Here is a 15,681-nt window from a genome sequence, read left to right as displayed (position 1 = left end):
ACTTAATACAATGTAGGTACAGTGCTACAATATTCAGTGATGTATTATGCGGCGAGCTGTCCCTGCGTTGATCTGTGGGCGCTGGACGTTACAGGGTGACTATATTATATAAGTATTAAATAATATTTAAAATAAATAGAACTTCGAAATGAGTAAATGTCCATGAATCACATTTTTGTCCTGACTGATTAGATTAAGGTAGCGTGAAATTAAATACCAAATAATATTCTTCGATAAAAATATATTCAAATCGCACTGATAGTAATACATTTAACCGTACAAACTAGATTGAGATTTCAAGTATCATACTATCTATCCGTTCTAAACTTACAAAAAACATTTGTAAAGTAAGACAGAATACTAAGATGCAAAATTAAATTGGTTATATTTTGCATCATTCTAAGATGGTGAGATATTAGGTAAATAACTTATAAGTAAATATTATCATGTTCTGTATTCGCGTTCCCATTCTTTCAAATAAAAATACTAGTCTTGCCATTTTCTCTTATTACTGATGCTCATTTATTTTTCGTGGTCTGCTAAAAAGCATAAATTATGGATACCGTGGCTGGAGAGTGCCACGTAGCAGGGTGTCGCGTTGGGACGCCCGCCCCCACCTACACTCGATGAGAAATGTTTCAGGGACTTTGGGTACCCTTATTCCCCTTTTTGTGAGTGATAAGGATATTGTGTTAACCGGCTTCAATGATATATTTTCGGAATTGGTAACATAGATTGAGAACATAGCCATGTTGTATTTATTACATGTGACAAATAACATATTATAAATATTGTAAAAAATATTTATAATTAAACCAAAATTCATGTTTACAGTAAACAAATCTTATGTATATTTTGTTTGAGAGCCAAGTTTATTAAATAGTTTAGTAGACAATGGTCTCTTTGAGAATTAGTGACATGTGCGACAAAGGATTACAAGCATCCCCTGGTAAGTTGCTTTTTAAATTCTATACAGTTTTAATTATTTCAATTACAAGTCTTCTTTTTTTTGTGTACTCATAAAAAGCTATAAAATTTACAAACAATCTTCAAGAATGACACTCGCACACCAAACGAACGAAACGATCAAACTCGCAAAATTCACAACATTCTTTACTCTGTATATCCCTTAATACTCTGCACCTGGCAAACGGCACGGACTCCACTCACTCAAACGGTGTTCTGCCGTCCATTAATCGACGTGAAGATGTTCCAATAGACTATAAGGTATCCATCGTATTAATCAGTTAGATGTATTCCGCAGAGGACGCGCTGGGGCTGCAGAGCGCGACGCGGGCGGGCGTGCGCAGCCTGCGCGCGGGGCGGCGCGCGGGGCGCGCGGGGTGCGTGGTGGCCCCGCGCGCGCTGCTGCTGTCGCTGGCGCTGCTGAGCCCGTCGGCCGCCGCGCTCGACCGCCTCGCCGCGCTCGTCGTGCTGTGAGTGTTATTACTGGATTGAGTGTTTCTTTTTGCTCCACAGATGTGTTGTTCGGACCTTCATGTCTTTTCCGAGCTTGCACTAGATGGGTCTCCAGTCAGTTTCTCGCACTGTCACAGTTTGCTATAAATCCTTTGGAGGAGGAATTTCTTGATGTTCCTCCTGTGGTAGAGTTTTCGTATTTGTTTGTCATTTGAGTATCTTACATTACTTAACATTTCTTTTCACGCAGTACAATTGGTTTTTATTTTAGTCCGGAGCCGACTCTGTTGTTAAAGCGCTTGTGGTACGAGTTTGTCTGCTTATTAATTTCCGGATGTCCATTTTAACTTCAAGAATGAGACCTCTATTTCTTTCGCTCTGATGTTCCTGATACCTGCCTTAATGGACTTTGTTAAGTCGGTGAATTTCTTGGGGATGCCTAGAAGTTCTTGTGTCGCTTAATATTTTGTCGTTTGCCCTGTCTGTAATTACTGCAGCCTTCTAGAAAACGTACATTTCTTATTGGAATACTGTGGAGTAAGATTCTAAACTAAAAGTGGAGTTTTACCTATATTTATACATAGAAAAATAAGTAAAACTCCACATTTCATTTAGGTATAAATATACATAGATGGACTCCATCTTTAGTTATTTGGGAGCCGTTTGTATTATAGAACTCTGTTGTGAGAATTATTTATAACTGTAGTTCACCTTTTGCTCTAGCACTTTTTTAGGTGAACTGAATGGTATTAAAAATGCTGAACATTTTCCTAGTCCTTATTTTATTGCTCAATCTAGTCGATTGAGTAATAAAATAAGGACTAGGATTTCGTTGTGAACAAATGTATACTAATTATTATTATTTTGAAGGTACAAAGAAATATTCTCTGCCATAAAAGCGAAGAATGGACGAAAAGATCAAGCGTATATTGAACAGATGCAGATTTTGAAAGCATTCACGTCTGATTTCGTGAGTTGTTTCTACGAAGAATTCCTCAGTGGTCGCAAGAAAGGCATCGCCTTTAGTAAATTGCACCCGCAGCTGGTTAGTAAACTGACACATATAATACCAGATGTGGATACAAAATTAAGCATACGCAATCACTTAGCATTCGCTCCGTACACGTATGTGTCGCTACAGGCAATAGATCAAACGGACGCCGACAATAAGTTATGGTTTGACACGGTTATAGAACAGGAATTTGTCAATTTGAGTCAATTCGTTATGAAGGCAATGCCCGAGCTGCGATAACAAAATGCTAGCACATAGGAGAAAGCGTGAGTACTTTGTGCTCAATATCTTCACAATCATAAGGCTACTTATTAAACTATAAGTATTAGAATAAAATGACTTCCTTAATTAAGTTATTTTAAATCGGACCCTAATTTGTAATATCAAAATTGTTTTCAAGTTATACGTGAACCTGACACACACGACACGTGTGGTAAATTTAGGTTGTGTCTTTTTATACTATATTTTCAAACACGCTTATATTACAAATTAAGTTTAAATAATAAGCAAATACTCATATTCAATGAAACGAATTACAAACGAAATAAACACGAAATGCATTATGAATTACTAGTTTTCGCCTGCGGATTCGCATGAAAAAGTAGCATATGTCCTTCCTTGAAGTTCAACCTTTTTTCAAATTCTACCAAATTTAGTTCAGTGGTTTCGCCTTGTAAGAGCAACAGATAGGCGGACGGAGAGACACAGACTTACTTTCGTATTTATAATATTATTATAGATTATGTATTTTGATGCTATATAAACTGTGTTTTTTGGCATTTCCGTCGTAAGATACGCGCCTTTTTTTTGTTTTGATCAGACTTTATATAATTTACTAATTCTATCACGTAGCCTTACTGTTTCTTTTAGTTTCGATAGTCATAATATATATCTTACTGTAAAGGTACCTTTAAAATCATCTTTAACAAGGTTGCCCGCAGGCTTTCACCTATATCAGACGCTTCTGATACTCCCACGGGGTTCGTAACGTTATGTTAAATCGCTTAAACATTCCTCAAGAATTGCCTATAAATTGCAACAAAAATTCAAATCCGGCTGTTAATTCTAGAGATTAGCGCGTTCATACAACAAACAACATTTAATTTTTTAGCGCCGAGCATATTTTTGATAATGTTGTAAAAAACAGAATAAAAAAAGAGTTCGTTATAATTGAATTTATAATTGTAAATGGTTCATTACTAGGAAGAGAGAGAGAGAGAGAGGTGATGAAAAATAAAACGTAATTATACAACATAATATGAATTTCAGGTAGGAATGTATATTGCGTGACAGTCAAATCCGAAACCATAAACAATAACGAAATAGTTTTGTTGTTGTTAAATAAAAATGTCCTTTTGAAACGTGTTCAAATATTGTAAAACCAGTACGTACTGTAGGTATTTAAATGTTTAATTTTTAATAGATCAATCTCAACTTCGAGATCCCTATTTTCCCTTTTTTAGTTTCGGAATTTGCCATCCACGTACTTAAAAAAAATTAGCTCTGTTTGTTTAGCTGATATTGACTCTAGGGTACTACGCTTCATAAATTAAACATTAATGTTTTATTTACGAAGCATTGTACCTGAATATGGTAAATGTTTATTTTATAAGGAATATTATAAAGTTTTAAGTAAAAATTACATTCAATTTAATTTTCTACTGTTTTCATAACATTATTTATAATCATGGTAATTTTAACTAAACTATAATAAATAATAATGACCCAGCATCATAGGTGATCTGGTACTTGTTGTACATTATACTACTATATTAATATGTGTTTATAATGACGATCTTACAGGACATATTTTTCATAATTTTTAGTTTTTTTTTGCAAAACAATACATTGTGTTATACGGATTACCGATCCAAGATCTAGGCTATTAGGTCTAAAAAAATATATATGTTGTAATTTATCCTTTAATTAAACAAATATGTTAATTCTCCAATTATTATTATATTATTTGCTACAAAAATGTAGGTGTATTAAATATTACCTCTCGCCCTCTTCAATGTACGTAAATTAAAATGTTATAATTAAGATTTTTATAAAGTAATTAATTTGACAAAATAATGTATGTTATTAGAATCTTTCCAAAGCCCATCGGATAAACAACACTCGAAGATAAATAATTGACTAAAGCAATTTAATAAAATTATAAATTCACATATATCTGTATAAAAGTACATATTTTTTGTAGTATGTTATTATTTATATTTGGACAGATTGTATACGATTAACCCACCAGTTAAGACCACATACTTTAGAATGTTATACAATATGTGACAATTATGTGCTTTTAATAAATATTAAAATAAAAAACGACATATTTTTTTTTGCTGCCCTTTGCCTACGAAAATAATTATTTATTAAGTAATTATTTGAACAAAAAATAAAAGAGTTTTAGAAATTATAAGAGATAGAAAGATAGATATAATTCGTGCTTATTTAGTGTCCCTTATTATACTGTCAGCCCCTCTAAACTATACAAAAATAATAACGTAAGATTCCAAAAAATATATTTAATACGTTTACCTAAAGATAATGTATTCCCCTACTTATGAATCTTAATGTATTCAATGTCCTTCCAAATATCAATTTAGGATGACATAAAAAAACAAGAATTTAAAATAAGCTTGAGTGCCTGAGTCCCATTAATTACAGTTTAAAAAAGCGCTTAGGGCGCTTCCCTGCAGTGGGTGTACTTAATACAATGTAGGTACAGTGCTACAATATTCAGTGATGTATTATGCGGCGAGCTGTCCCTGCGTTGATCTGTGGGCGCTGGACGTTACAGGGTGACTATATTATATAAGTATTAAATAATATTTAAAATAAATAGAACTTCGAAATGAGTAAATGTCCATGAATCACATTTTTGTCCTGACTGATTAGATTAAGGTAGCGTGAAATTAAATACCAAATAATATTCTTCGATAAAAATATATTCAAATCGCACTGATAGTAATACATTTAACCGTACAAACTAGATTGAGATTTCAAGTATCATACTATCTATCCGTTCTAAACTTACAAAAAACATTTGTAAAGTAAGACAGAATACTAAGATGCAAAATTAAATTGGTTATATTTTGCATCATTCTAAGATGGTGAGATATTAGGTAAATAACTTATAAGTAAATATTATCATGTTCTGTATTCGCGTTCCCATTCTTTCAAATAAAAATACTAGTCTTGCCATTTTCTCTTATTACTGATGCTCATTTATTTTTCGTGGTCTGCTAAAAAGCATAAATTATGGATACCGTGGCTGGAGAGTGCCACGTAGCAGGGTGTCGCGTTGGGACGCCCGCCCCCACCTACACTCGATGAGAAATGTTTCAGGGACTTTGGGTACCCTTATTCCCCTTTTTGTGAGTGATAAGGATATTGTGTTAACCGGCTTCAATGATATATTTTCGGAATTGGTAACATAGATTGAGAACATAGCCATGTTGTATTTATTACATGTGACAAATAACATATTATAAATATTGTAAAAAATATTTATAATTAAACCAAAATTCATGTTTACAGTAAACAAATCTTATGTATATTTTGTTTGAGAGCCAAGTTTATTAAATAGTTTTAAATTATCAGCTTTACCCGACTTGTATTTATTACTCAAGTCATATTGGATATTAGCCAAATAATGATTGAAATCGGTAAAGATTTACAACTACTGATATTTTCACTACTCAATGTGTAGCTGTAGATTTTTTTAATAAAGTAAATACTTAAAACTGATACGATGAATCTCAAAGTTTAAATATTGTAATCGTGAAAAATAAAAACATAAATTTCGGATTTCGCACTAACGTGTTTTAAGCTTATATTTTTTTTAGTAATATCGAATTAAAATGTTTGTAGTATTGTAGTACTTTCCTCTTGCCATTAAAGAAACGTGTCCAAGTCATAAGGAGGCAGTTGTTTCTGCAAGTAAAAATATGTGTAGCTGGTAACAATTGATAGGGGAGGCACCCGAAGGGTAAAGTAGTTCATATCTCGAACCCTTTGTTCTCTTTACGCTCCTTTTATCCCTGCTCAAAAATCGCTTCGAGAATCGTGTTTTCGATGTGATGTAACTACCCCACTGGTCCCGTTTTTGTCAAATTATGCTATAAGGGTAAGTGTGGCTGCTCATACTTTGAAAAGGGCCTTATTAGAATTTTATTTTTATTCCATCTGATGCTACGTTTATATTTTGTAATTATTGAAATTATGAAATATAATCATTGAAGCGTATTGTAGAAATATATATTTTTTATTATAATGTATAATCTTATTTTTAAACTTGTAACATTTAAATTTAAAAAATATGCCTATAATTTTTATTATTATAAAATATTTCTGTATAAGGGAGTATCCCTTATACAGAAATATTTTATAATATTAAGGTGATTTATTTTTGTTGTAAAGCTGTAACCTTGTTTTGCTGATTGTTCCCGTGTATTGTACGAACTCTTTGTACCGTAAAATCTTACTTCAGCCAAGGAAACCTATCATATTCTCAGAATAGAATTATTTTCTTTTCAATGGAGCCTTTATATTGCGGCTAAAGGAATTAAAAAAAATATATCAAAGATAGGTACTTACCTACTTATTTTAAATATTTTATTACATTTGTATTTATTTTTAAGTATTTTTTTGTAAAAAATTTCATACTTATTTTTCTAGGTAATTGTTATCGTGACAATTTTTTGTGGGACAAGTACTGTGAGTTTTAAAAAGAAAAAAAGCAAAATAAAATCGGATATATAGACAATTTATATCATATTATATAATCGTGTTAAATATATAAATACTTATATTAAATATTGTATTAATACAAAATAAAATAAATGGTTACTTTTAATGTTAGTAGCTGCTAAATTTACTGTTTCGAAAATAAGTAAGTACGTGTTATCAAATGTCAAAGCTCCCTTAACCTCTAAAATCAGCAAACACGAGCGTTGAGTCGTGCTAATGTCGGCTAAAGCTCAACCGGCTGCTGTCTGTATCCGAATCGATAAAATTCGGGTCCGCGCCCCCGAGCGTTGCCATGACGACGCGCCCGACCCCGGCCTGCCACCCCTCCGCACCACCTCATCTCCGAGAACATCGATGTTGACTTAGACGGATAGGGTAAGAGGCTTATTAATGGTTTTATGTTACTTTGCCTTCGCTTATAAAACGTTTTTCTTTAAAAAAGTGTTTGATCTCATTACGCTGGGATTTTTTAATTTATCTTGCGAATTATTAGTCAACACACAAACGAATTAAATTAATTATATTTTTGTTATACTTTCTGTCTTTTCTTTTATTGATATAAAGGATGCGTTCTGTAAATAATAACAGTGAATTTCACGTAGATTTCACGTTACGGGCGTCGCCATCTTGCTAGACCGCGTGACGCCATTTCAAATTGTGTTCACGATTGTACGTCTCCAGAATTATTTACGTTCGTGAGTTTGCACCTTCTGTGGGAGACGTAGTTTGTGTGTATATTATGAAACTACTTTAGAATCATTCATGATACTTAAGTATATTCTTGTATAATTGGTAATAATTTTACCAAATTGGTTATTTCAATATGTTTTTACATTGGACAGATATAAATCGTTTTACAACAAAAATTGTTAGAAGTATAATGGTTTCTGGTAGCATGTAAAAATTTCGAATCGATTTACGAGGGACCGTACGTTTGCTCTAACGCAAAAACATGGTCAGCTTCTACTCAGTTTATTTAGGGTGAGTTAATAGGGGTGCTCTAGCTTCCTTATGTTTACCTATTATGTTAATACTTTTTATCCACAACGTGGAGAACGATATTCAAGAAATCTAAATTATTGGGTTAAATAGATGGCTTTCTTAGCCATTAATACATACATCGTTTTACTCTACTTTCACTGATATAATGTGATAGGCATGATATGTGTTTTTATATAAAAGAGTAAATGTTTTAGTAGATAATATTTATAGTTTCTGTGAATTATTTAAATTGGCAACATTATACATGAAGCGAGCAGGAGATAATTCCTTATTATTATTCCCTTGGCGAAGTTTAGCTCTTTTGTTTTCACGGCAGGCAATAAAGAGGCAGACGCCTGGAAATGTGCAGCATTTATACAGGTTCCGAGCGTTTCTAACACAGAGATTGTGTTTTATTTTCTGCGCTCGACGCTCTTTTGCCGAGCCCTCTTATTGCTTTGAGACTAACAAGGTTTTTAATTATTTCCTTTAACGTCACTTTCAGCAGCGGAACACACGAAGCGTCCTTGTTTTAGAAGACCTAAGGCCTTTTAATAAAGAGTATGTCCTTGTTACAATATTCATACAATTTGTCGATGAGTTTAAAACTTTTGTTAATGAACGATACATGTGTGCAAATCATCATATATTAATTAAATATATTTACAACGACATGCTATTTTGAAATGTCGTTTTACAAGAATGAAGCTATTACTTTATTGAAGCTTCAACCGTTTTGGAATAAATATTCCTATTGAAAAGAGAAACTCTTTATCATCAATAATTTACGTGTAGTCATCATATGCAACAAAATGTTGAAATTAAAATTAAAGTAACATAGCCCATAGAATCCCTCTAATGGATCTAAAGGTCTCTTCCTTTTAAGAAGACTTGGAGCTTATTCCACCGCGCTGCTTAAATGCCGGTTAGATATTTTTTAGGTCGTCGAGCCCACGATAAAAAAACATCTTAGTTTATTCAAACCCAATTAAGCACATGCACATTCAGTGGTGCTTGCCAGGTTTAAAAACGCAACCATCGGTTAAGATGTACGTGTTTTAACAACGGGGTAATCTTGGCTTAATTTGTATTGGTTATCATCATTGGGTAACATCATCGAGTACTAATTCCAAGCTCTTATATTATGTAAGTGTATAATCGCTATTAGAATTATATAAAAGGTAATGTAAGGTAAATATATATATATAATGGATAGCACGCCAAACTTCGTTTTTATTCAACAGATTTTTACATATTCTGAAACCTTTGCCAAGTTTTGTTTTGATTTAATTTCCGACGACGTCTGTTCGCACGTTTTTTAAATTGTTTTTTCTAATTTTTTATATGCAGCTATAGCGCCGCTCTCTACCCGGACAGTAACTTTTTTCCACTTTCTGAAATTAATTACTAGTTAATTCGTAACAATTTAGTGAATTGCCATTAAGAAACCTCTTTCATTTACTGCACATCTACGACTGGAGTTATTCAAAATAAGACCATAACCGATCTTCTACGTGCAGCTATCGTTCCATAATCACTGGGACAAAAATCGGCTCACGCTATTAATATTGATTGTGAAATGTGTTAAAAATTTAATTCGAGGAAAAACTTATACGCTGATTCTTACCCTTATTACGTACACTTTTCAATTTTTATGAAGTAGGTATTTATATAATCTTTATTAATTTATACTATGTAAGGGTGGGGTAGTAATGAGAGCTGTGGATCTTATTAATGATTAACTGCACCCTCTATCGCGGAGTGCATGCAAGAGTACGTACCTGCCGAAGATGGACGGGTTTCTAACCGGAATTATGCAACTCTTGAATCTATGCAGATTATATTCGGTATAACGCTCCTGATTGTAAATGTAGGTATGCAAATAATGATCTACAATAAACACTGTAAAAATTACATATGTACCAGATTTACTCAGATAGGTAATTAATTCAGCACTAAATAATTTAGGTCTTTCGTACTATTTCTGTATATTTAAATTAAACTTATGATGTATATTTATCCACGCTTTGTTTTACTTCCAGAGGGTTTCGTTATTTGAGTACATTATTATTTATAATATTTTACCCAGTTACTTTACTTCTTTAAAGTAACTGGGTAAAAATATTATTATTAATATATATTACTACATTTGACCCACGGTTATTCGATCACGACTTTCACGAAATAAATGAATGCCATTCGATCGGCAAGCTTAAATCATGTTTCTATGACAAAAATATGGTCGTTCGCATGCTCCGTTGCATTCGTGAAAGGAGGAAAACCAACAAACACACTTTCCTAATTTATGATGCCATGAGGAGTTTGAACTTTGAATGCAGTTCAGTGCTACATGCTTTCGTCATTTCATATATGTAAAATTCGTACGAAAATAACTTTACTTAACGTAAATTTGAATGATTTACAATAGTATATTTTTTAATTATATTGTCGTGTCGCGCCTTTTCGTGCCTTGACATTTTATAAAATCCTAACACTACAAACATATTTATTGAAATAATATAATATATTACGAGGTTAATCTGTAAATCTATAAATCAGAAAATTCTTAGTCATGCCTGCCTTTAGCAGGCATTAATCTCAACAAAGATTTATTGCTTCTCCCGGCCGTAATGTTTGCCGTAACAAAGCTATCAATTCTACCCCTTCTGTTTATTATCTTGGTAAAAATGTATCTTTACATTATAATTACTTTAGCAATTTTGTATTGTTTTCCTGTATCATATCAAAATATAGTTTGTCTTTCCATCATTATTTGGTAATTTTAATTTATACTTCTTATTAAAACTAAAGGTCTAAGAACAGTATTATATCAAAATTATTGCTAATATAAACTCAATTAAATGGTTGAATTAATAAGAAAAACGCCCCAATTGAAGTAACTGACCAGACACGACTCAAAGCAATTTTGGCACAAAGACGCTGTCAGGGTTGTAGTGCAGTTGCAATGCAAAACATATCTGGCATAGTAAATTGTATATAAAATATTATGTAGTATGAGTAAAAACTAAACTAAGTTGTTTATAAAAAAAAAATTGTGATGAATGATCGATACTTCTCTTTGATTTTAAATATTGGTCACTGGAATAACGCGCCGCGCACTGTAAGAGTGGCATAATGTTATAGTATAATATATATATAATATATAGTTGAATAAGTCATACCTTTGACATTTTTAACGACCCATGATTTATTTTTCTTTCTTAATATTTTTTATTTTTTATTAATGTAGTAATATTCGTTTTATATTAAGCAATAATGAGATCGAAAAATGTATTGGAAGAAATGTAAGCTGAGATCGACCAGTGTTAAGAACAAGTGAATTTTAATCGATGATGATGATTGGGTCAAGCCAATTGATCTTATCCCAGCAGTGGGATATTTACCGGTTTTTTTATGAGTCGAAAAAGAGATGAATGGAAAATAAAATTATTAAGTTGACTTCAAACAAAGAGAATAAAGGCTAATGAATTATTTGATTTTTTTTGAGTTTGACCCGTTCTTCTCAAATTTCAGTCAGAGTTTAAGGTCTTTCATTAATTTATTTTAATTATTAAAATATGATTGCATGTATATTTATATTTTATCGTTCTATTTTTAATATGCGCTAAATAGGTTTTCTGAATAGATTTACAATTCCAGTAGGCACTGAACGGGCTTACGGTTACGTATAACATGATATATAATCACAGTATATAATAATCCATCGAGCGGTATGTAAAGTTGCTAGATATAGATAGCTAGAACATGTCGGCCGGGGCTCGCAGCCCGGATGTAACTATTGGCAACGTCTGGCCGCCCGCGCCCGCCGCTCACCCTCTACCTCTGCGACCCATTTTAGCGAATAAACTCACCAGAGATAGGGACCGAAATTGCATGGTAAATGTGCTAAAGTTACGATTGTATCCTGTTGTCAATTGCATCACCTCTCGCCACCTGATTCCCGGCGGCGGAGGGTGAGCCGCTGGCTGTTTGCCGCCTGCTTGCTTTGTGCCCGTTTAATAAGTACATTCAGCCATGTTGGCGAGTGCACACGACAGCGTTGATGTGTAGTAATTACTTTCAGAGTAGACGATTGTTCGATATCCATTGTGTTGCCGTAAACGCCTCCAGCTAAATCGGACAGCGGCGAATTGATTCGCTGTATGACAAAGGAATAATGTTGCAGGGGTTGATTGAATATCATCCTTTTTTTTAATCGTAACAGTAGCTTTTTTAAGAAATCTGTTTATTCATTCATTGGTTAATGTATTGTTAATATTTGAAAAAGTTTCTTCAGGGTTTATAAGATCTGGGTATACCAATTATATTATGATTTGATGAATTATAATGTACGATTTCGTAGATAGTAGGTACTCATAGAGCTAAGAAAACGAAACGTATCTCTTTTTGATAATTATCAATAACGATAATTAATATAATATAAACAGAGAATTTTAAATTGTATTATTTAAAATTTATTTTAGACTAACGATTACTTCGAGAACTAGAGGAATTTCATTGTTTGTAAATTTTTCTTTTGTTAATATTAAACATAAAATAAAATAGGTTTGAGGACAAATATTTTGTAACGTGGTGATGTGAAAGTTGTACTTATATTGGAAATTATTAATTGGTCATGTAATGACAACGTACGCATGTATTACTGTTTCATTGTAGTACCTGGGATCGACTGAAAGGCAGTAAAAGCGAAGGTCCTCATTTTCGTTAAGTTATCAATACCCAATAAAGTATACATGCTTGTCATGTTACATTTGTAGCATCATACGTCAGGGACTCATCATGGATACAAGTAACATACTTGAATGATACAATGATTATGATCCAATGTTTATTTGATAAAAAACGACGTTCTCAAGAAATGCAAGCAGTTACAAACACAGAAATCGCCATTTCTTTAAGTCGAACGAACTATAAGATTCGACAAAGTCATAAAAATAAAAAGGGCTATACGGTTACTATTAATAAAAAACCCATTTTAAAATGCTGATAGCCACAGAGACAGCGTAAGGTGTGAGAGACGTGGCCCAGGGACCACAGCCTCGCGCATGGAGGGGTATCGTTTAGGGTAAAACTACCTATTTTGGATATGATGATAATATCAGTTTTGGACAGTTAAAATTATTAATAAAATATCTTTATAAGTGGGGAAAAATATTACATTATGTTCTTTTACCGTATTTAAAACTAAAGGCCATCTACGATGTTGGTCTTAGCTAGTCATCTGCAATAGAGATCAAGCTCGCAGAAGTGGAATACGAACAGCGCCAATTTCTTAAATTTCTAAGCTGGAACGGCTTTTTTTTGAAAAATCCAATATTTGTATTGTCTTGAAAATCAGTATTTAAGTCCAGTACATCGGAATTTGTATCCTAATTTATTTAGAGTGCCCCCAGTATCAAGATCCCGGGAAGCCAACCGACCCGGGAAGTAGTAGTAAATGCAAGGATCATACCGCTACACTGGAACACGTCTATAATTATATTCATAAAATAAATGAGATAATTAAGTTGTTACTGTATCTTTGAATAATTACCAGTTAAAAATATTTCATAAAAATGCAACATGTGCTGTAAAATATTTTGTACGAAAAATTCAATACGAAATTCTATTTTCGCTATTTTGTCGTTCAAAATGGCCGCCCGAGTCGAGTACTAATTAGCTTTGTGAGGTTTTCGGTAGTTCGACAGACATCCTAGCATTGACAGCGTGGGGAGGTTTTTTAATTACGAGTTTTTGGACATGCTGCGATCGGCACGCTGTCAGACATGTCCGTTAAAAAAACAACGATTTTTTTTTACGATTTCACAAATGTTGTAAACTATTTTAAACAGTTTTCCATGTGTTTAACTAGAAAATTTTCATTCCGTTTCGAACATTTTAAGATATTTTTTTAAGAAATTGGTTCTCTTAATCATTATTATCATAATATAATGGAAGTTTGATATTTTTTATTTATGATTCCAATTCCAAATCATATTATGATTACCTTACTGGTGCATCTTTGCTGTAATTTTTGTATGATACGAGTCCGTACAATTATAACACATTTACTTGTATAATATTTTAACAGAAAAAAAAATATATGTAATTACTGTGAAGAATATTTGATCGTTTTTCAATATTTCATTGACATCCCAGACAGTAAAGAACAAAGTCTTTGTTCTCAGGAAAAGAAGAAATTTCAGTCAGCTGTTGCAATAGTATATCGTCTTGGGTACCAATTTGCCGCTTCAATGAGAGCGCAAAAATGTACGAGACAATTACTTTAAAAATTGTTTTTATTTTCTTTTGAAAAATTGTGTAGAACATCTACGGAGTTCTACGACATGCTCAGTGTTAGTTAAGTCCAGGTAAAAATATTAAAATATATATGAATTGGATTATTCGTATTATGTTATAAACAATATAAAGCTTACGATAGTATATAATACAAAATAGGTAGTGTTTTATTTTCTGTTTACCTAGGTTAGTTCATCTTATTCATTTAACTTCAACTACGAACAAACGCTTCATAGTGAGCATTGAGTTTTCAATCGCCATGTTTCCATTCAAGACTAATTCCTTAAAATCTATTATTTTTCTACAAGTTAATAGAGTACCTAGAAACCTACGAAATTGTTATTTTATCAAATGTAAATGAATGGTTTTGTTTCTAACATATTTACAAAATATTTCGTATTTAAACTATGAATTATGAATTTAACTATGAATTTTAAAAATGTTGCATGTTAGAGTTTTATAATATTTCAAAAAAGGAGACATGAGGAAATTCTACGCGGCGCTTCTTTGTATAATGTTGAATAGAATGCAGGACGACTCGAAAGGGTGTACCGTAACATTATTACATTTTCCGTAGCAACGTTGCTATTTGAAAAATATGCAAGAGATTCAAGCAGTTCTCGCGAAGTATTCTCTTTAATACTTACGAAGAAATTTCTTTTTGAATATATTTTTTGTTCTATTTACAATAGTCATTATTTTAACTAGTATTTTTAACGATGCCGTCGAATTGATTATCAATATAAAGATAAGACAAAAAGATTTTATTGATTTATTAAATAGTAGGTCTCAACATAAAGTTCTACTTTACTATTATAGTTATACCTATCGACATTGTTTTGAGCTCTATTTTTATTTTAATATGTATTTCATATTTCTTGTATATATATGTTTGTATAGAGTTACGTATAATATTTTTCTCAGTGGTTTTGTTTGCTATTATTATTATGTATTTACGAAGAGTAGATAGTACAGTCTCCTCGCAAGACGTGCCTCGCTATGTCTGCCTCAGATGAGCGAAATATGTTCGTCTATCCATAATATTTTCTTAATTATGTTTGCACAGCTTTCGTCTCAGCTTCAGTTGGAGTGCTGCCATCGCTTAGCTTTTATTAAATTTCCTTACGCTCTTTTGTTCCACGGTAAAAACTATAAGAGATTTACTAAAAATATTAATGCGGTTCACCAAAATATTTTTTTTTCGCAGCGGACTTACA

At 32.5% G+C, this 15,681-nt stretch overlaps 1 protein-coding gene across 1 annotated transcript; it reads left to right on the top strand.

Moving 5' to 3' along the window:
• Positions 1 to 894: 894 nt before the first annotated feature.
• On the top strand, positions 895 to 4,713 carry LOC125076891. The gene is made up of 3 exons (XM_047688619.1): positions 895 to 949; positions 1,265 to 1,436; positions 2,290 to 4,713. Exons 1-3 carry the CDS (start codon positions 895 to 897, stop codon positions 2,669 to 2,671), a joined length of 609 nt encoding a protein of 202 aa, XP_047544575.1. The 3' UTR covers positions 2,672 to 4,713.
• Positions 4,714 to 15,681: the final 10,968 nt, after the last annotated feature.

The sequence above is a fragment of the Vanessa atalanta genome, chromosome 3 (genome assembly GCF_905147765.1).
Source record: "Vanessa atalanta chromosome 3, ilVanAtal1.2, whole genome shotgun sequence".
NCBI lineage: Eukaryota > Metazoa > Arthropoda > Insecta > Lepidoptera > Nymphalidae > Vanessa > Vanessa atalanta.
The sequence above is the reverse complement of the archived record's forward strand: the minus strand, read 5'-3'. Positions and strand labels throughout refer to the sequence as shown.

Coding starts and splice junctions, on each gene's coding strand:
- LOC125076891 (XM_047688619.1), top strand. CDS start 895: ATGGTCTCTTTGAGAATTAGTGACATGTGCGACAAAGGATTACAAGCA. Junction 950..1,264: donor AGGATTACAAGCATCCCCTG/GTAAGTTGCTTT, acceptor TGTATTCCGCAG/AGGACGCGCTGGGGCTGCAG. Junction 1,437..2,289: donor CTCGCCGCGCTCGTCGTGCT/GTGAGTGTTATT, acceptor ATTATTTTGAAG/GTACAAAGAAATATTCTCTG.